Source organism: Podarcis gaigeae (assembly GCF_964106915.1).
Source record: "Podarcis gaigeae genome assembly, chromosome: 7".
In the NCBI taxonomy this organism is placed as follows: Eukaryota; Metazoa; Chordata; class Lepidosauria; order Squamata; family Lacertidae; genus Podarcis; species Podarcis gaigeae.
The window spans coordinates 22,662,064-22,684,685 of NC_139683.1; the positions used below are offsets into that span (position 1 = coordinate 22,662,064).

The 22,622-nt window shown below is 40.6% G+C and overlaps 1 protein-coding gene and 1 long non-coding RNA gene across 9 annotated transcripts in view; one reads left to right on the top strand and one right to left on the bottom strand.

Annotated features, from left to right (window-relative positions):
- The window catches only part of FZD6 (frizzled class receptor 6), a 25,661-nt gene extending 14,189 nt beyond the window's left edge, over positions 1–11,472 (bottom strand). The window contains exons 1-2 of one of the 5 annotated variants that reach the window (XM_083749155.1): positions 11,344–11,472; positions 9,651–10,029 (exon numbers count right to left, since the gene is read on the bottom strand). In XM_083749155.1, coding sequence (XP_083605281.1) covers positions 9,651–9,839 — 189 coding nt within the window. In that variant the 5' untranslated portion in view covers positions 9,840–10,029; positions 11,344–11,472. Of the gene's footprint in view, positions 1–9,650; positions 10,030–10,644; positions 10,786–10,913 lie in introns of those variants that run through there. The other 4 variants (XM_083749158.1, XM_083749159.1, XM_083749156.1 and 1 more) reach the window with 4 other exon arrangements.
- Positions 11,332–22,032, top strand: LOC310849311. 4 transcript variants are annotated; one of them, XR_014566836.1, is made up of 4 exons: positions 11,332–11,473; positions 12,879–12,945; positions 18,028–18,143; positions 20,315–22,032. It is a non-coding gene; the product is annotated as an uncharacterized lncRNA (long non-coding RNA). The 4 variants fall into 4 exon arrangements; XR_014566838.1 differs by lacking the exon at positions 20,315–22,032 and adding an exon at positions 11,797–11,997 and having other exon boundaries at positions 11,351–11,473; positions 18,028–18,974; XR_014566837.1 differs by lacking the exon at positions 20,315–22,032 and having other exon boundaries at positions 18,028–18,970.
- The last annotated feature ends 590 nt before the right edge of the window (positions 22,033–22,622 follow it).

The following is a 22,622-nucleotide window of genomic DNA, read 5'->3' on the forward strand; positions in this document are numbered from 1 at the left end:
ATTACTAAAGAAACTATTGTTTCTTGTCCAAAATTAATGTTACTGAATATTTTTTATGAAACCAATGTAAATATATTGTCAAAAAGAATTGGTCCTATATGATCTTGGCAGCAAGAACAGTCACTGCAACTCAATGTAAAACAGCCCAAAATCTTACACTGGACACGGTACCACTCACCTCTGGAATATATGTATAGTGGGGTAAAACCATGCATAATTTGAGATTTCAACAAGGACTATAACTTCCAGACACATTTTATATGATTTAGCATATAAGAACCATCATTTCCAAGACAAACCTCTTTGAAGACAAGCCTGGTAAATCTAGAACTATACTTGATAATCTGATAACGCTGATAGTCTTTACCTGGACTTTGTTATTTTAACCCATGAGCAACTGTACTCATGCCTATTTTATAGTTTTGTTTTTCATCTTTTAATTTTCATCTGCTGTTATAATTGTTCTCTTTGCTCTATATGCATTATAAAATGAAATAATAAAAAACTTGACCAAAAAAGCAAGCCCACAGAGCAAGAAATTCAGCACCAAAAGGCTTTTGAGAGTTTCATTCTATAGGCATATATAGACTCTTTGTTTAAGGAATGTACGCATAGAATGACTTCATCATGATCAAGGTGTTTCCCCTGCCAGGTAAGTAAACATTCGAACTAGTTTTATCCAACCCATCTTATATAAGTTCCCTGGGTGTTCAGAACAACACAACATCTCCCTATTACTATAGGACGAAAGCCCAGAAGTCACATATTCAATCACCAGATTTTGCGCTGCCATGATAGATATTTGTCGAAGGATGGTCTATGCTACAATTCAGTCCTAAGTTGAAGGCCATATTGTTAGATCCACACTTCTGAAGCCTCACCCCATATAGCTGTTTTAACTGGTCTTCCAGTTTCAATTCCAGGTTTCTACTGTGAATACTCTAGTAGTCACATCATATTTTGTTTCTTGTAACCATGTTACATGTTTAATTAAATATCCAGAGCCCTATTGCTCACTTTGCATTTGGTAATTTCCTTCTGCTAGTTGTTAAAAGTGACAGATGACGCTTTCCAAAGTACCAGGTTCTATACTTACCTACATGAAATAATTTTATTTTGCTTATTATATTCAATGGCCATCTGGAAGATGCATAAATAGACATATTTTCCCTCTACTGTTCATATACATTAAATAGGCCAACTGGAAACTTTCCATAAACATGGGAAGTCCACATTTCCCAACAACCATCAACAACAAGAGCAGAGGAAAACACATTCTCTAGTTGAATTGTTAGCATGGAGAGGGTGGTGGAATGCACAATAACTGAGATCATTCCTCTACAGGAAATTAAGAATTGTTTCTTAAGTATTTAAAGAGGGTTTTGTCTCTCAGGGTCTGGGGAAATTTGGTGTTCAAATTACTGCTCGCTAAAGGAAAGAGGAGAGAATGGGAATATGTAGATTATGGCCTGCTCCCAATTTCTCCCAAGTAGAAAAGTACTCCTAATTTCTCCCAGGAGAAAAGTACATGACTGAATGGAAGAGTATAGGTACTTCTACTTTTTTCATGGTTTCTTGATAACAGAATTCATCATGGGATGCAGAGAAGCCAACTTCATTTTGGGGAAGATGGGGGAGCATACATGTATTATCAGGTATAAATGTTTAAACCACACTGCACTGCAGACTGTACACTGCCTCAGCAGCAAGGCCTGAGGCAATCAATAACCATTGCAATAACTTAATTTAGGTTCCAATCTTACCCCCACTTATCTTAGGACAAAGAAACAGAAAGAAACCATGGGTTTTCTTTTCCCCAGTAGCCCTTGGTGCTACTGAAAATTTGGTTTTGTACCTAACAAAGTTTATCTAATTAAGTCCACAAACATGCTCAAGACCACCCAAAGAGCTTCATGTATATGTATGGATTTGAATCCAAACTTCTCCTGGCTAAAACCAGCAAATTATTCCCTACATTTACACCACACTATCAGGATCAAGATGATGTAATTATTGCAGCTTTCAACATTTATACACTGCATATTCACAGATGCAACTGCCTTGTGATCTTAGAACTTGTGAAGGTGTTTCTCTGGGTTTAATGCAAGTGAAATCAGTTGAAAGATTCCAATCAAATGCCAGGGAGGCCATATGAGTGACAGACAAAACAATTACTTGCCTTAGGCTAGAGTCCATTAAAGTTTCATTGTCAAACCATAGTTTTGTAACTGAACATTCAGGAGCGTTCTTCCCCTTCCCTTTTGGCTCTCACCCTCTCTAGGTGTAGCAGGAACCCCCCCACCCCAATCATTCTGTTTCTATAAACTTCACACACACACACACACACACACACACACCCACACCCACATTTCTGTTATAAATTCATAGAAAATCAACCATACATTGGATTTGCACTGTTCCATTTTTATTTTACTCCATATGACAAGAACTAACAAAGGGGGGTGACTTAGTCCTGGTCAGCCATAATCCCTTCACTGTCTCAGCACATAAACAGGAGCCCTGCCCATGCCAACCCTGATGATCCCAGACAGAAGACAATCAAGATCACAAAGAACTTGCATATGGGAGTGGATTCAACATGGACTGAAACAAAGGACAATGATCAGATCTTCCCTCAGGGGGCAGGAAACTGTGGGGAGGGGGAAAGGAGGAACCAGCCAGGTGACAAGACACTCAGGTTACCACCAACCCCTGCTTTCTGTAATGTATGCATGATGTTACCACCACAACTCCTCCCTCAGCCCCTCCTTTCTGTAATGTATGCCTCCCTCAACCCCTCCTTTCCGTAATGTATGCATGATGTTTCTGGGGGTGGGCTAGACCTAGAGGAGGGGAATTTCAAAAGTTTTTATAAGACCTTGCACACTATTCTTCTGGGTCTTTCCTCTCTCCTGCAAGTGAGGGGAATACCCTGTTGCAACAGTTCAATAAAGGCCAAGCCTACAGGCTGCTGTTTTGCTCCAAGTTATCCTGGTTGGTGTCTTTGTTTTGTCCAAGGGAGCCCTTGGATTTTTCCTGTAACATAGGTCAGCACCTCAGGTCCTTGTCTCTGGTTACAAGCCAACTATGATTAGTGGTAATGCAATCATGCCACTTAGATGTAACACTGACCTCAATTAAAGCTAATTAGGAAGGGCGAAGGAAGAGGAGTAGGCAAGACTACAGCGTGCTCATCATTACCAAACTACAGTCTGGCAACTCGGCACCAAACCATACCAATAAGTCACCAGCAAAATTACTGGATCCAAGACAGCAGTATGGGTTTCTGGGTGGAATATAAGATATGTCAGTCTACTTACATCAGCCACTGCAACTAGAAAGTTGTGCGCACAGGCACTGCACACACCAAGGCCACCCCTAGTGTCCATAAGAGAACCTTGACACCTCCCAATCTGGCAACAGGAGTATCCCTACCCTCCTGCTGAAATTAGGCTTCAAAAATCCATCTGTGGTAGCCCATTGAAGGCTTTTTCAAGCCTAAGTGCTTTGGCAGGGGTGATGAGTGGTGTTCCACAGCAAGGTGAGAAAAACCCTTCAAAGCTGTGAGCCATAAAAAAATGCTCCCTATGCTACAATTGCTGTGGCATGGAGGAGGGGTGGTCTTCCTGTCAACTGCAGCTGGGGAGAAAGCTGAACAATATGGCCTTGGAACTTCCCTCCCTAGCTGCACTCTCCAGAAATATCACACTCATCCTTAATTAGGCTTGGGGGGAAATTAACCCTTTTCAAGTCTAACTGCTTGGCTGAGGGGCAGTGTATGTGCGCAGATGCATGACATGTGTGTAAACATATGTATGCATATAAGTGTGTCTGTGCTGCACGTATGTGCATGGATAGGAGGGGATAATCTCTTGGCTAGGCAGCTAGTGCACCTTTCAATTCTTACAAAGGGTGAGAGGAAGTGTGACTGGTGCCCACAACCTTTTCTCAGAAGTCTACCTGCACCCACAGGCCCAAAAGCGTTGGCAACCCCTGGTCTAATGTTTTAAAGTTAAAACTGGACTTGGAAGCTACACACATTCAGCAAGACAAGTCACATTTGCGTGAACTGGAGGCGCAGCAACATTCACTTTCTCCAAAAGGAAAGAACGATGTTTAAAAATAGCTTTTCTCTCAATCACATGTGTTATCCCTTTCTAACCTATATATATGCATTACTTCACATAAAACAAGCCTGACTTCCAAGCTAGCTTTTCAAACCTCTACAACTTAAGTTAGGGGACATCATTCTGCTTTGCAATTCAACTTTATAGTAAGCATGTAACACATTACCTAATTAAGCTGCTTGTTAAGCAACTGTGACAGTACTGCACATACAGACTGCTAGTTATATTTTAAATTTAATGGACCATGTCCCAAGAGAAGTTTCAAGATTCAGAGCAGCTGGAGCACTCGACTTTGACCAGGGAGAGCCGAGTCCATAGCCCCGCTCAGACTGAAGAGAGTGCAACTTTGGGCAGAGTCACAAGTTTCTTGCAAGGTTGGGATAACTCCATGCATACAATGAACACAGGGGCCATGGGAACATTTAGAATTTTGACAAGAGTGTTGCAGTCTCCAACCCCACTGGTTCCTTCTCTCACCCACCAACCTTATACAGAAAGAAAAAGTATGCCTGTACATCTACCAATAGTATCTCTAAACATGGAAGTGGCAACTTCTGAACTAAAGAAATAGAACAGTATGCCATAGGATTTTAGGTGGGTCATATCTGGTTTGCATTTTTATCTATGATTTTAAAACAAGGCCTTTATTTGTCACTGTGGCTATTAAACTATGTCTATGACATGAATTACAGCTTTATAATCCCAAAGCAGCTTGTATTAGAACTGACAATTGAAAGGGAGTTGTTGTTTTCCTGGAAAATAAAATTATTAGGTTCTCTTTTTCGGTAAGGAAATTATATAAAATATTCATTAAAAAATGAATACCAAAGATTTCCTGGCATAGCACATATATTTAAAATCCGTAATATTTTCACCTTCTCAACAAATCCGAGCAGGAGATCTCATTCTCAGACCGGGAACTATTGTTGAGAAATGCGACTCACACAAGGCTGCCCATCAGCTACTTTCCATACCCAGAACTAATTTTAAAAAATTCATCTCCATCGTTAAGATTCAGTTATGTAAAGCAGACAGCAATGTTCAGTTGATACATTAAAATGCATTTGCAGTTATCTTAGCAAACTGATGGGATAGCACATCAATCCTTAACTTCAAGTGATAATTTAATTCTCCCTACTTGCAACTAAGTTAGAAATTCATTTGGTCAGAGAGAACCGCTAAGTACAGATTTATGAGTAACTGAGGAGAGTCACTTGGGTGTGAGTTATGAGGCACCATTAGCAGTGGTTTTAGAGTTTATAATACTCATGGTCATGGCTCTGAACACTGACTTCCAAGTAGGAACTCAGATCTAAACCATTTTCAATCTAGTTATCAGATGGCATACTGAACTGCAATTTGATGGGATACATGTGAAAAGAGCTATCCTCTACTTGCGCAAATACAAAACCTTAGAACTTTTTATTTTTCTTGAGAAGCATCCTTAGATTCATTAAGAAAAACACCCCCAAAAGGTGCAAGAAGTCATTTTTTCCTCCATATCAAGTGAGCATACAGGCTGCTTGCACTAGCAGCTTATCTTGCTATAATACAGGGATGAGGAAACTTTCAGTCAGAAGAGCAGCCCCTCCCATTTCATTACCATCCTAAGGCAAAATGGGAATTGCTGCCGTGTGCTCCACTACCGCCCCACCCCCTCTCACCACTTCTGTCACTGCACCCCCCACCACTGCCGGAGCAATTCCACAAAGAGTTGCTGCTTGGCTTCTCTGCCTAGAAATAGGGAAGACAAGGTGCAACACCACATGCTGGAATGCCTCCCGCTCACTGGCAAGAGGGGAGGATATTCTGGCGATGGTGGAATCAGTGGGGTGGGCGAAACACTGCCTCTTGTGCTTCTGCCACCTGAAGTGGGCACTTCATCCCACCTCCCAAGCAGGCTGGCTTTGGTCGGAGGGCTGCATTCCCTTCTGGGAAACCTTCCAGGGATCACAGGCAAAAGTGGGCAAAGCAATGGACAATGAATATTTTATTTGTACAGTATACTAATTCCTACATACCCCTCTCTATCTTCTATTCAGGCAGGCAAGAAACATTATCAGAGCTCAAGGACACATTCCAGTCAGGAACAAACACTCAAAGGAAGGAGCAAAGCAGAGCCAATAACTGAGCTATTAGTCACAACTAAAAGTGGACTGCATTGATTTGGGATGAAGTAGTTTCATCACCAGTATGCTGATGCCACTGAGCTATTACAATATAAAACTGGCCGAGGTTGAAGACTGCTTAAATGTATGACAATTTAGCCTGACCGAAAGCATGATGCAAAGTTAACCTATCTGAAACAAAGAGGCATTATAGAAATAGTTTTTGAGGACTATCAGGATAGCAATTTCACAGTAGCACTGCATTGTGCAGAGAATTATCTTTATAGATCAAAACAGCTTAAACCTATTATTTCAGTTATCAGTTCTTCTACTTGTTTAATTTTCCCTTTCTTCATGCTTCCATCATGTGCTCTCTCTGTATGTGTTGGTCTTTAAGGGGTTACAAGACTTTTTGTTGTTTTCTCAAATAGTGGCAGGTGGATACCCTGGAAAAGCTCACAATCAGAGAATGACGACAATGGCTAAAGACATGAAGACTTTTAAAGGATGAGTCACCATCATCATGCCATTATCACTATAGTTACCATTTTCTGTACCTTTTCAAGTTCTTTTTGTAGGACTACACAAAAGTTGCACAATTTATTCTAGAGTGGGTACACTATATTTTTATATTGCTGTACTTACTGCTGCTTTCAAATCCTCTCCCTAATAATTCCAACCAAAAGCATACAAAGTATTCCAAAAGCAGGTACACCATAGTTGTATATAATAGCATTACAAAGTTTCAATGTTTTCTACATTTTTTCAAACTCCCTTCCAATAGTTCCATCACTGAATTTTACTTTTATCACTCATAAAACTTTCCTATGACACTGAGGCTCCTTACACAGCCTGTTTAGACTTCCATCTAGCATGAGTTTTGTTTTGTTTTTGTCTTAATGTTACCTTACTTAGCACTTTGTTCATTAGCTCTGATGGATGCTCATATACAGAGCTAAAAATCTGTCTACAGTCCCATGCAAGCTTACTCGGAAGCAAGTGCCTCTAGCTTCAATAGGATATGCTCCAAGAAAGTGTGCTTAGAACTCCAACATTAGAAGACATATCCTTTAGAACACTGAATGTGAATCAAGTTTTGTTCTCCATTCCTACATGCACTGACTTGTCACGGTTATATTACAAGAGAATAAGGAATGCTTCAGTGCAATTTCTAATTGCACAGGTACCTTAATTTTCCTGTCACAAACAAATATTTGCTTGTGTTTAGAAATCTTTAGATATTAGAAAACACCACCAAAATATATACCACCAAAACTAGAAGTGTCTGACAGAAATCAGAATAAGGATTCAACAGTACAGATGGTTGAAGGATGCACATCTTCCTTCCAGGTGAAATGGGAGGGGAAGTGAAGGATGAAAATACCAATGTGCCCCTCACTCGTGTTCTTATTCCAAATATCCAAAGTCTACCTGGGATTCACAGTTTAATGCTTTTGGAGACTTATTATAAATGTTTAATATTTAAAATAAACACTAACACATACATATTAAAACTGGCAAACACTAAACAGCAATCTCTTCTCCTTTCCCCTGCTCTGTAGCAGAGGCTGAAGTGCAGGAAGGAGGAAGAACATCCTAGCCAGGAAGCCCACAGAAACAACCCTCAACACCTCCTCCATCCACAAGCAAAGAAAAGCAGCAGCTGCTCCCACTACCTCTCTTGCTCATGGTATAGACACTGACATAGGGAGGACTGGGCCCATGTTACCACTTGGCAAGAAATCTCAAGAAGTTGCCTCTGCCAACTTGCTTACCCATCTCTCTGGGCAGTGCAGCAGAGACCTCTAGTCATGGAAGGAGCAACCACTCGCTAAACAGCACTCTCCCTGTGGATGGCAGGGTGTGTGGGTCCAATTTTTGCCGCAATACTGCCCAGTAAGCAGAAGTGGTGACTGCTCCTCCAAAGAACATCAGCTGCTTTGCTGGCCCTAATTCTTCCTGCTCCAGCACCCAAAGGAAGAACGCATGAGCAGGTATAGGCTTCTAGAGGGAGAGGATAATTGGGCATTCAGAGGCAACTATCACTTGCCCTAGCCTTGACCCTATTGTCTCTTCATGCTCATGCTCTCAAAGCTGGTGGAATGGTGAGGACAATTGGGCTCATTCCTCATCACTGTACCATGCAGAGGGAGAGTGCAGGTGATCACATGAGAGATAACTGCTTTTTCCATTACCAACGCTCTATAGCTGCACCACCTAGAGAGAAAGGATCAGCAAGCAGGCAGATGTGCTTAGTCAAACTATTAAAATATTTAGATCAAGAAAAAGACATCCTACATTTCTTCAAAATTGTAATTAATGTTCACTACAATTACTGGAAAGCATTGTACATAGTAATCACCACTATTTAAAAAAGGTATTGCCTTCCATGACAGAAAAAAAGAATTTCTTCTGACACAGCCTGCTGAAAAATATGCATATTTTTAAAGTACTTTTTTCTTTAGAAAAAAAATCCCATGGAAATTTATGCACCTTCTAACAATTCATTGATTAATTAACTCAAACTCACATGGTTAAGTTTCTTTTTTAGAAAATTAGATTACATCCCTAATTCACAGGCATGTTTGGTCAATTGCACCATGGACAATTGTGAATGTCTAGTGTGAAGGAGTATTAAAAAATTCCTTCCAGTAGCACCTTAGAGACCAACTAAGTTTGTTATTGGTATGAGCTTTCGTGTGCACAGACACTTCTTCATGCACACAAAAGCTCATACCAATAACAAACTTAGTTGGTCTCTAAGGTGCTACTGGAAGGAATTTTTAAATTTTGTTTCAACTATGGCAGACCAACACGGCTACCTACCTATAACTGAAGGAGTATGTTAGAGACAAGAATAAACTTCAGAGAAGCTTAACACTCCTTTCATTTAGCATAATGAACAAAACTTATTTGAGGAGTTACTACACCTATGCTTTTATAGTTAGGAGATCTGTGGAAGAGATGCATCTCATATTTTAGAACTTTATGGGCAGCAATGAATTTTTATGCCAACTGCATGCAGATGCCAGTGGCCTGAGGGGATACAGCACAAGGTCACCTGCTATAAACAGTCAGGAAGCTCAGATGACTAAACACTTTGAAGATTTAAAAAGGTAACACAGAAGATCTTCTATACATTTATTCAGACAGGATGTAGGAGCTCTTTTGTAAATTTTGAGGCTCAAACCATGTAAGAATAGACCCTAAAATCTGGTCACATGCCCATACTATTATGTTTGTACCTGCATCTCTCTATGATTTTTAGGCGTTTGGTAACTATTTCAAGTCTTGTTTCAGAACACTAGGTTTTTCCTCATAATGTGTAATATTGAACATGTCTTACCTAGAATTCTTTTGTACATATAACAGAAAAAATATTTATAGCATGTACGGTAGAGAAAGAACAACTCACCCCCATTCTGGCAGCTGCAGTTTGCTGATCATAGTGCCCCATCACATTGGGAAAAAATGTCATATTGTAGGCCATTCCAGAACATCTTGGGATAGTAATGGGTTCACATGTGAATAAGCTATGCCCGTGTGTCAAGTTTAAGATTAAGCTCAAAGTCAGAAGTACAAAGATACCCATCTTCCCAGGCATTTCACACTTCAGTGTTGTGTCATGATCAGCTTCTCCACAGGATACTTTGTTCACAGTCAAAGTAAACACATATTCCTTTTTTAATTTCTCAGAGACTGCAATGAAATGGCAAGACTGGATTTCCTGTTTCTCTTCATATTCTCATCTGCCTGTCTCGATTACTTGAAAGATAAACTTCGCCATTTGCGCACTGTAAAGGAAAAAAGAACAGTTAACAATAGCTGTAACTGCTTCAAGATATTTGAAATGCATCAAATAGAACTTTAAAAGGCAAAAGCTTACAAATACTTTTAGAAATAAGGTAGGCTATTATTACCCTACACCTCCTCAAGGCAAAAGACAACTGGATCAGTCGTTGACAGCAGTGACAATCAGGATAGCTCAGCTAATAATCAGTTACTATTCTGCACAGTACAAGCCTATGCATGTTCATTCAGAAATAAGTCTCACTACATTCAACGAAGATTACTTGGGATTGGAGCTACAAAGACATACTACATGTTACGAAGAACTAAACCCCACAGGGTAAATTTCTCAGAAACACCATCAGAAACTTGAAAGACACACCCCAATTTTCAAAATGTAGGTCAGTCATAACTTCTAAACATATAATTTAGACATCTTCCATATAAGCAGCAAACGTCAACATACAAGTTTACAGGAGGGCCCTCAATACAGCCAATACATTTATAGTTTACAATGTGGTTTGCAAAAGAACTGTTTGCATTGCTGCGCTGACTGGAGAGCTCTGAAACTTCTTCCTCATCGCACAGATGAACCAAAAGAGGGAAAGATGCCTACATACCAATTAAGCTGACGGCAGACATTTCAGAGGGGAGAAAGCTCACGTTACAACGTGAATAAGAGAGAGAGGTACGATCTATTCTAACAGGTACGTTTTAAGCCCGAATCCGCCCACACTTTGCAACTACCGAGTCTCTCTCCGCCTCAAAAACCAACTCCCTTCCTTCCTTTCCTCCACAATGCCTCCACAGCTTGAACTGCAGCCAGCATTTCCCCTCTTTGCTTTACCACCTTAGAGACGGCCTGCTAGAAAGGCTCTGGAAAACTCACACCCCGTTTCGTGACTTTCCTCTTGTCCTCATACAGCTATTTCATGTGGGGAAGACTTGAAGCGAGAGAGCCCGCCAACGACTTTGCCCTGAAAGCTCTTCGAAGTGGCATTACCTGCCATGGAGCATTTTTTTCAAGATGCTGAGGACGTAGAGAGGAACAGAAAACCCGGATTTAATTAAGTCCTCCAAACAAACGGCCTCTTATACTTCTCCAACGCCGCCCTCAGCGCAGGAGAAGAAGAAGAAACACTCTCCAACCTGCCTCTATTCGGCGGCCGCCCCACATGCCAACACAAGGCGTCGTCGTTACCCCGTCCCGTCGGGTCCCTCAGACGGGAAGAAACCACAGCGGAGGGGGCGGGCAGCTGGGCGCCAAGCCACGCCCCCGTCCCTCACCTGAGCCGCTTGGCAGAGAGCCGGCGCCTCACCTGGACTCGCCTCAGGGCGCCAACGGCCGCGCGGGCTCACGGGTCCTTTCGGAGACAGAATGCAGGGCCAGCCGAGAGAGGGAGGTGGTGGTGGTGGTGCTAGAAGAATCGCGCGATATTTGAACGACCGGTGAGAAGGGCGAGGGGGCGGTGCTGGCGCACCTTCTTCGGGCCACCCGGATCCCCTCCCCGCTCCCGCCTCCCCCTCTCTCCTCTCCGCCAAGATGGCGGCGCCTCACCAACGTCTCTTCCCCTTCCCCTCGTGGGGGGAAAAGGGGTGGAAATGACCACGAGAGAGGAGGAATCGCGTTTCTAATGCTCCTCCGTTTTTTGTTTTTTTTTTTAAAAAGGCAGATAAACCTCTGAAAGTAGGAAATTAGCTTAGTGGAGAGGGAGGACTACGAGATCACAAGCTTATCTTCCTTCTGTGCTATTTCTTTGTTTTTTTTAAAGGTGGGCAAATAATATTATTCACCTGCATGCCAAAATGCCAGGGTGCATTTTTTTTGTTAACCCGCACACCGACGGTGTCTCCTCATTCTGCATTTTGTTTCAACCCAGCTTGGTATTGGGCGAAATGTTGGCTCCCGGTGTCAGCAGACCGGAAAGTGGAAACATCTCAGATGCCTATTTGTCATTGAAATCAAGACGATTGTTCGCTTATTTGTTATGATTATTATTTTGAAGTAAATCTGTTGAGAGCGACGTAGAGAGTGTTTCTTTCTAAGACTAAAGGAAATCTTAGCCGTAGTTCTGGTTTGGATAAATAGGAATGTAGTTCCAAATGTAAATAGGATGCCAGAGAAATTAATTTAAAACATTTGAGATATTAAAATATATTCAACTTTGGGAACCCACACTTTTAAAGCATAATAAAATAATAATATGTTGAGCCCCCTTCAATTTAAGGACAAGTAAATAGGAACTGTTCAGCCTCGTGTTTCGTGGCCTAGGGGTAAATCCAATTTAATTCAGTGGGATTTACTTCTGAGTAAATGTACAAAGGATCAGGCCTTGTGGGTTTCCCGTGCCAGCCTCTTTTCTTCTGTTCTGCTCTGTTCTTGCAGTGCCTCCTAGGCCCTGCACCCAGTGTGGTGGAACTGGTCATGCCACCCTAAATCCACCTCTGGCGGTTCTCATTCATCCCTTTCCTCCAAAAATGTCTCCTTGCTTCATCTTTGCCTTCAAATTTTGCCCTGAGAGGATGAGAAAGACAGAATAGCCTGGAGAGCTGCCCACTATCTATCTCAATGTAAAGTGCTGGTTTTGATCATGGCTTGGAACTTCAGTATCTGAATGAGCACGTCTTCTTTCCGCATGCACCAGTGCAGTCATCTGAGAGATACGATGAGTGTGATGTCTATCCCAAATACGCCTACCTGACACCTACCTTAACATTATTTTAGAACCAGGCAAAGCCCTTACGTGCCCAGATGGTTTAAATTATATTGTGATTCTAACATTATTTTAGCCCAGTTTTTGTTTATTTGTTACCTTTCATTGTAATTGTGATTATTGTATCATTTGCCACCTAGGGGACCTTTGACACAAAGGTCGGTTAAAAATATCCAAAAACAGAACAAAGAAGCCCTCTCCCAAAAGGTCAATGGCATGCTAAACTCTCATTGTTGCAATAATTATCACCACAAAACTGAAATGTGAGGCTCCTGTGTTGCTCAACCAGTTCTGCCACAGACTTGTTGTGTAGCCTTGGGCAAGTCACACAACTGCCATTCTGTGCCTTTATGAAATGTGAATGATAATAATTTTATTTAATACCCTTACAAACCTTCATTAGCATCAGTATAGTGCTTTGAGATCTGGAAAGAGGCACTCCAACACATAATTACAAACTGGAAGGTGATGGCACTGAGACAAGATTATTCAGTGCCAGAGCCTTACCCAGGTCAATTTGGGACTCACAGGGCTTGGCCTTGTATAGATGGGGCTGATGCACACAAGTAAGATGATGGTTGTAACATTTATAGACAAGATAATTTATAGAACTGCAGAATCACAATAAATATATTATTTTTCTCCTGCTTTGCCAGCAACCGAACCATGTTTTAACTACAGTAGTGCAAGTCCTTACTTTGCACTACTGGGTAGCTAAAACCATTTTTAAAGATTTGGCTGTTTAGATAATAAAATGTAGGGATGAGAAAATTAAGACCTAACAGAGGAGCATTATCTGTTGTTTTGATGGCTTTTATTTTGATTGCAACTTAGAAATAGTGGCATTTCTTACAATAGTTGTTAATGACTGGAGTTGAGCAAGGAATAGATCACCAGTCTTTTTGAACTTGTGGGCACATTTGGAGATTTTAAAAACTGTTGTGAAATGGCTGCCATGGCCATGGCTAGTCACAAAATGGCTGTCATTTTGTAAACATTGCTAATCTCAAGGCATAGCCAGGATCTGAGCCCCAGAACACAAAATCACTCATCTGAACCTAGTTTTCTGTCCAACAGGACACTCCTAAGACAATTAATTTGCTCTTATTACCTATAAATGAGCTCATTTCCCCCAATTCCCTCTCTTTTTCAGAATTATTCTGCACACTCTTTCACACATGGACATCCTTTCATTAACAAACACAGTGAAGCCTCAAGTCTACTTTATTGGGTATCTACATCTGCAGTAGGGTGCAGCTGGGTACAACTACATACCTTGTTATGCCTATTGCAAAAAAACAACAACCACAAAGTCTTGTCTCCTTTTTCCTTATGGCAGATCCTTTTTAATACACAAAACAAAAAAACTTATAATCTAATTTAATCCCAATGTTATTTTAATCAATTTGTCATTTAGGCATTGCTTTTAATTTCTCTAGATTCAACAGAAAAACTTTAAAGAACCAGTAGGTGGCACTAATAAATCTGCTAAATGTCAGCTGCAAAGCTGAACAGACACTCAGTTTTTGTGTTTTGACACTCAATTTTTCTGTCACATTTAAGCTGCAACCCAATAACCACTTACCTGTGAGTAAGTACCATTAAACTCAATGGGACCTATTTACTTTCCCCATAGTATTATCTCTCCAGTTTTTCTTTTATTTTCTCCAGCAGCCAGGCAGTATTTTGTAGACCCTGAATATATTAGTCCTCACTGAGTTGTTTTTGCTAACTTTTCCTCTTTAGGTTTTTCCGCTGACGTTTTAGCACTTCTGCAAACCACAAGTTTTTCCCAAATATGCCAATACCTTCCTATTGTGTATGTGTGGTGCTGTTTTGGTTACACAAGGAATGGCACCGGGGGTTGAAATAATTTTTTGTATATTGTGTATCTTATATTAAATTAAAACAAAAAAAAACAAAAAGAAAATTGAGGTGTGTGTGTGTAGTATAGTATAGTATATAGAGAGTTTGCTCACAGCTAAAATCTACACTAGTTGCATGCAAAGCAAGTAAATGAAACCAAACAACCCGAGGATAAAGAAAAGTAATGCTTTTACTGCAGTATATTGTAGACTCTGGTATTGACAAAGCTTTGCAGTTCTGTTTTGTAGCTTGGGAAGTACTAAAAACACACACCAAAATCAGGATTTCTGAAACAGAACAATCAATACAACATTGCTTTGGGAGATAGCCAACACAGATGATGCCAGAAATGATCAATATTTTGTCTTTTCAACACAAATAGCAATAAAACCCTCCAGCTGTTTCTTAAGCTCCTGAGGATCTGAACAAATTATAGAAGAGGCTTCTTTTAGGTAAAGGTAAAGCTCTCAAGAGCCACTTTCAGTGCAATTCCGAGTCATTTTGCATTTCACACTTGTGGTAGCTTTACTCACATGCAATATGCCATTTTGAAAAACTGTTGCCATATAATGAAACTTAGGAAAACTATCTTTAAAATGATACAGAACAAGTTAACAATCTATGAAAAATAAAAATGAGTGTGTAGGTAGACATTTTCATGGAATTGCCTGAGTGTCTACACTTGCTAGAATGGTTATCCCCTAAACATTTTACAAGCCAAGTTCCCAAATTATATTCTGTCCTTACTTTGCAACCCATCTGCTACTTACAGACTTACTTAGTAAATTGTTCTGTTTTAACGCCCACTTGGAGCAACCTGATACTTCAAGCTCCTATGGCAAACTGGTAGAGATGATTGGATTCACATTACCAAAGCTTCAGTTTTTGCATGTACTGTAATGTTTGGTTTCAAGATTTGGTGTCATTGGTCCATTAAATGCCAGTATAAAGAGATGGCCAAAATGTGAGCATTTTAATAGGCTCCTTACTATCAAAGATTCATGCAGAAGAATTGTAGGGTGAGGAGTTCATGCCATCTGCTCCCAAAGCAGCCACTGACAATGATCCTTATCTCCCTTTCCATGAAATACCATACGTAAAAACTTTGATATGAGGAAAGTTGAAGAGAAGAAGCCCAAATCAGGACTCTCATACCATCAGCTCCCAAAGAGATCACCAGTGGCTGACAGAAGTCTACTGTTTTATTATTTTGTCTTTTGTAACTTAATCTTTAATGCCTTATCAGGAAGGTGGTCTATAAATGCAGTAAAGAAAACAAATAATGTGTAAATAAATCATCTGATAGAAAATATATCCCACACAGGTCTGGACTATAACATGCCACTGGAAACATATGATCTGAGGCACATCTGACTACAAAATGCTGCTTCTGACAATATATGTGTGTATCTGTATCTTTGTCATATTATTTAATATTTCTATTTCCGTGCTAAGCTTTAAACAGTAGCCACGACCGTAGTCCTCAGATAATTTACTTTCTGTGGCCCCTGTAAGTGCCTCTGCCGGATTTACATATAAGCTAAACAAGCTATAGCTTAGGACTCCACTCTCTTGGGGCCGCCCAAAAGATTTAAAGGGGGAAAACCTGGATGTACATTTCCAAAATATAAGATAAAAAACAAATAAAATAAAACCTACATACAGCAACACTGTTTTGTGTTATGTAGGCTCCTATTTGTTGTGTGCAAATGGCTTTACATACCTATTAGGTCCATAAATTACCATAGCATATATTCAACACAATAAACAGCAACTATTTGTCGTTGACAAAGGACAGCTGGACATATAAAGGGCCCCCTTACCTTCAGTAGCTTAGGGCCTCTTCAAACCTAAATCCGCCCCTGCTTCTCCTAACTCTGAATTCCCATTGTGCCAGCAAACACAGCCAGGGGCTGCACATTTGCCAAGATAATGTCTAGTTCTGCCCAAGCCTTCCCTGAGAGCATCAAATCCTAAAATCAATTTTGGAGCAAACACAGAGGAAGTACAATAAGAACTATATCTGCAAAACACGAAATCTTAGCTGTGGCTCGTGGGGGGCATCAGAGAATTGAATAAAATCCTTAAACCTTGCTTGAGAAGCTGTTTACTTAATGAGCATAATAAATAATGAATACGCCTTGAGAAACTGCTGGAAGCAGATTGCTTCAAAATCTGGAAACACCACAGGAAACTGGTCCTGTGTGTTTTTTAGAAATAGTTTGCCCATCTATTCCCCCTCCCAACACAACAGAAAAGACTATTAATTTATTTGATACGATTTTTCTGACATTTTGGGTATGTTTTTTTCTAAAAAGTACTGGTGAGGTGATGAAACGAGAAACAGAAAATCCATTCTCATTAGATTTGCCACAACAGGAGCTTCACGGTTGGGCATCCACCACAGTGTTCTAGCAATTAAAACCTGTATTTCAACCAGGCAGTTCAAAGGTGTTAATTATGCTAAAAGAATGCTTTAATAATTATTTTATTAGGTTGATTTAAAACACTTTAGCTGCATATTAAAATCCCTTCAACTTCCAATAAGCCTGAGAAGATGTAACATTTTCCAGATTTAAATCTCTGAAAAAATCAGAGCTGTGGCATCACTAGCCACCAAGGGATATGCCTGCAATACCTTTCTGTGTGGTTCCTGGATCAAGTGATTGACTTGATCCATTCCCAATCCCCAGGATATCGGTAGCCTTTGGCAGCAACACTGTAACTAGATGTTTCCACTGCCCTGTACAGCAGAGACCAAACGGAAGCAATTCAACATGAAATTTTGTGCCTATTTTTTGGCTGAATTTGCTGTCACACCTGATTTTAAAAAAACAAAGAACTTGAAAGATGTGCGTTTGCATACAGCAAAAAAATAAAATAAAAAATCCATAGTTCTGCAGACTCTTAGAGCATATTTTAAAGGTGATTATCCTCCTCCAGTTTTGAACCCTGACTTAGCATTACCATAAGTAAGGCAAAGGCTATGTGCTCCACAACTGTCAGTTCTTTTTTTCACTGATGTTTCTGGAAACCATACATTATTGAATTTTGCGAAGAAAATTAGAAATAATAAACAAGAAATAAAAAGAAATAAACAAGTTCCATAACCTGGCTCACTCCCATTTTAGCCAGTCTGTAGCCCTTTAAAAACAGTAGCTCAGCGGGCTACTAAAAATGATAAAGGGACCAAGCCCTCTCTGGCCATCTGTGATTCAAGCAATAATGGAGACATCTGAGTCCTGGAAGACCTGCTCCCTTCCTTGCAGAACTTTTTGCACTTGGCATGGGAGGGTGGAATCCTGACTGACTCAAAAAGAAGAAGCAGCTGAGGCTGGTGAACAGACTCTTGGGCTGGGATATTTCAGAGGGGTTTTTGTTGTTGCAGTTATTGACATTATTTTTTTGCATTTTTATTTTTAGCTCCTTGGTGCCGTCTCCCCGGTCTAGGTATCACAAGCCACCACTGCTACAATTCTCTGGGCACATGAAATGACAATGCAGCAGTTTAAGCATGAGTTGTAGATATATTCAAAGAGGTGAGAAGTAATATCCGACACTGCAGATTCCTAGGTTGCCTCTCATGGCCATTGTAGCCAAGTGACCATTAATATTACTGCACCAATGGAGTAGCAGGCAAGTATCCAACTGCCATTTTGCTTTGTTTACTGCAATTACATTTGATACAGTCTGCCCTCGGAGCAACTATTTAGACCCCATTGGGCATTGCTGTGTATGAAAACACATGCAACGAGGGAGATCTGTGTATTGAAGAAAGCTTTCATGTGTGTAGTGGATGCACACACGCACCTGGATCACACAACCACATTGCATTGCTCACCAAGGCCCTGCTGATGGGTGGATGTGTCCTTTGATGCAGCTGGCATTGCACACCCCCACCCAGCCCCACCAGCTGTTATGCACAATTAAGAGCTGGATCAAGGCCAGAAGCAATTAACAAGTTCTCCTGCTGAAACTTCACTTGTGAGTCTGTCCTCTCAGAACACAACACAACACTCCCTTCTTGGCCAAGAGATGAAAGAAAAGAATTAGGAACATTCTTACACTTTGGAGCACAATGAAATAAAACCTGGGAACTTTGGGAATTGCTTTTGGGGGAGGAAATGTTTATTTCTTCCTGCTGAACTTTACTCTGCCCATAATTATAAAGAGCACTTAAAGGCCAAGGATTTGCAACCCCAGGTGGAAAATGTCCATTTTGAAATGAACAGTTGGGTTAAGTACATACAGTTCCCAATGCATTTTGAGGAAACTAGAAATAGCACCACTTTCATTTTGATTACCCCAAATGTTTACAGTAGTACCTCAGGTTACATATGCTTCAGGTTACATACGCTTCAGGTTACAGACTCTGCTAACCCAGAAATAGTATATTGGGTTAAGAACTTTGCTTCAGGATGAGAACAGAAATCGTGCTACGGTGGCGCGGCGGTAGCAGGAGGCCCCATTAGCTAAAGTGGTGCTTCAGGTTAAGAACAGTTTCAGGTTAAGAACGGACCTCCAGAATGAATTAAGTACTTAACCTGAGGTAGCACTGTACATGTAATATAGTTCACCTGTCAAAGTGAATTTTATTTGTAGCAGGATGTGACCCATGTTTTCTTTTGACCATGGAGGAAATATTATATGTAATTTTGTTTCCTAAATATGTTAGGTTGGATGCTGAATCCCTAAGAATATATAAAAATGGAAATGTTTAATGCTTCTTCATTAAAAACTGCTCTGGACTGGTGTTTATAAAGAAACATGAAGAGGCCTTTGAAACATGCAGGGAACCATATTTACTTGTGCATCTGCCCATTTTGTTTTCCAGAAAAAGCAGCTACCATAACTTGCACATGGGGTTGTGTGGCATTGACCTTGTAGCCCTTCTGTTCTTGATCAAATTCCATCAGCATCAGCCAGCATGAACAATGGTCAGGGATAATGGGAATTGTAGTCCAATGACATCTGGAGGGCTACAGGTTCATCACCCCTGATGTATGATTTTGTCAGCAGAGCAGCTGTTACAGCACAGCATCATTATAGTGATATATAGAGGGGATTTCACACTAAACCTAGTCCAGTTTAATCAGCATTCAACCAGGATATGCTCATATAATTACAAATTCTCTACCATAACCTCCCCTTCAGTTTGGCTGTTCTCGCAAGGCATGTTTTGTTTTAAAAGCCCACGTGCTCCTGTGTGGTTCACTGCAGACTGAGACTTCATTGTGTTTCCTTTTCTCACCAATTATTTTATTTTGGCACTTTTGAAAACCACCACTTTGCAGTATTAATCCTTTTCAACAACAGACAAGTCAGTTGCTTCGTCAGGTCTCTGGGCATTGAATCAAAATAGGAAAAGACAGTCTGTCAAGTGTGTTCTGTGCATCGGTGATTAGAAGCTAGCCACAGAAACTCTTTCAAGCTATGGAGAAGAAATTAATTATCAAAGGCTGCATATATACATAGAGGAACTATTATATGCTCATTGCAACTACATTGCAGTAGATTTGTGCACTATGGGTTGTGGACATGTTCCCCTTGGGGGGTAGATTTCTGTCTTTCTCTAACTTTAAGATTGCAGTCTAAAGTAAGAAATGGGGAAGTTGGTGGGAGCAGTGATCACAGAGATACGGGACAAGGGGAGGCTATGAATATTTCCCTCTTATTCAACCAACAAAGTTAACTTTTTATTTTATTATAGATATGACTAGTGTGTCTGAGATTAGACAGGCACCCTCCTTGCTGAGCTTCAGGTATATGACAAGTGCTTTCTTATTTCAACAGGCATTTTAAAGTGGTGTTGGGTTTATTATGATTTTTTAATTGTTATTCTATGCATGGTTTATTTTTTTTGGTAATTTTACTTGCACTGCTTAGAAATATTAATCAGTATATAATAAATACAATAAATAAACACACATTCTAAATTGGCAGATATGACATAATCCATAGAATCATGTGTTCTAGGGCAGTGTTTCCCAACCTTGGGTCTCCAGCTGTTTTTGGACTACAACTCCCATCATACTTAGCGAGCAAGACCAGTGGTCAGGGATGATGGGAAGTGTAGTCCAAAAACAGCTAGAGACCAAAGGTTGGGAAACACTGTTCTAGGGCTTACTTCCAAGTAAGCTTGGAGAGTATTGCAGCTGCCAACTTTGAGCATAAGCACTCTTGAAGCATCCTGACTGCAGCCTAATAATATATGTTGCACACAGTTGTAATTTGAATTTATCACTCTGAGAGTAGACAGGTCTTAAGTAAAGTCTACAGCAGCATAGGCAAACTCCAGATGTTTGGGACTACAACTCCCATCATCCCTAGCTAACAGGACCAGTGGTCAGGGATGATGGGAGTTGTGGTCCCAAAACATCTGAGAGCCAAGTTTGCCTATGCCTGCTATACAGGGTTCTATGATTCAATGGTTATCTTAACTTAATAAGCAATCCTCCAACAGTTATTAAGCCTAGAAACTGAATATGGATTTCAAACACTGAATTTTCATCTCAAGCAATTTCTTTAAGAAGTCAAACAATTTACAAACATTTTTATTAGTTACATTTTTTTATTTGTCTCAATGGCCTGTTCATCTGTGATTGAAGTGCCTTTTCTATAGATTTGACACCAAACACTAACTTTTCATATAAATTTTATTAATTTATAGGCCAGAAGAACTTTTTAAAAAATGAAGTTGTGTCCTTCAGATTACTATTTGAATAATTTTGCTCTCCTTCAAAACAAATCTGTTTGTTTAAAATTTAGAGACTTCAGTAGCAAATGTATACACAAATTCCTTTTGAAAATATAAGTGATAAAGGAGAAACAAGATCAATTGCCTTTTTTCAATGAGTTGTGGGCGATCCCAATTTTGAGTGATAGGATATTTCACCCTTTTTGCAGGCATATCGTTGCCACACAGTGCAAAGCTGCTATATGACACAGAAGCAGGCAGAGTTAGAGTACCACAGTTCTTACATGTATTTCAGCTACATTAAACCTATCTATGCCGTCACAAACCTTGGCCATCAGTTACATCGTAAGTCTCATATGGTATAGCAAATCAGACCATTATTATATGGCTCACCCAGCATGCCACTGAGATAAACAACAGAACCTGCAAATCTGTACACAGCCATTGTAGTGAACATCTTTAGGATCAGGATGGAAATCATTTGATGTGCAAACTGAACTGAAGTGCCAACCACAGAAAGGCTGCATGAAAGCTCAACTTTCATATAATAATAATAATAATAATAATAATAATAATAATACCCCGCCCATCTGGCTGTGTTTCCCTAGCCACTCTGGGCAGCTTCCAACAGAATATTAAAATACGATAGTCTATTAAACATTAAAAGTTTCCCTAAACAGGGCTGCCTTCAGATGTCTTCTAAAAGTCTGGTAGTTGTTTTTCTCTTTGACATCTGGGCGGGTGCCACTACCAAGAAGGCCCTCTGCCTGCTTCCCCTGTAACTTGGCTTCTCACAGCGAGAGAACCACCAGAAGGCCCTCGGCACTGGACCTCAGCGTCCGATCAGAACAATGGGGGTGGAGACACTCCTTCAGGTGTACTGGGCCAAGGCCATTTAGGGCTTTAAAGGTCAGCACCAACACTTTGAATTGTGCTCGGAAACATACTGGGAGCCAGAGTAGGTCTTTCAAGACCAGTGTTATGTGGTCTCGGCAGCTGCTCCCAGTCCCCAGTCTACCTGCTGCATTCTGGATTAGTTGTAGTTTCCGGGTCACCTTCAAAGGTAGCCCCACATAGAGCACATTGCAGTAGTCCAAGCAAGAGATAACTAGAGCATGCACCACTCTGGCAAGACAGTCCGTGGGCAGGTAGGGTCTCAGCCTGTGTACCAGATGGAGCTGATAAACAGCTGCCCTGGACACAGAATTGACCTGCGCCTCCAATGGACAGCTGTGAGTCCAGAATAACTCCCAGGCTGCGCACCTGGTCCTTCAGGGGCACAGTTACCCCATTCAGGACCAGGGAGTCCTCCACACCTGCC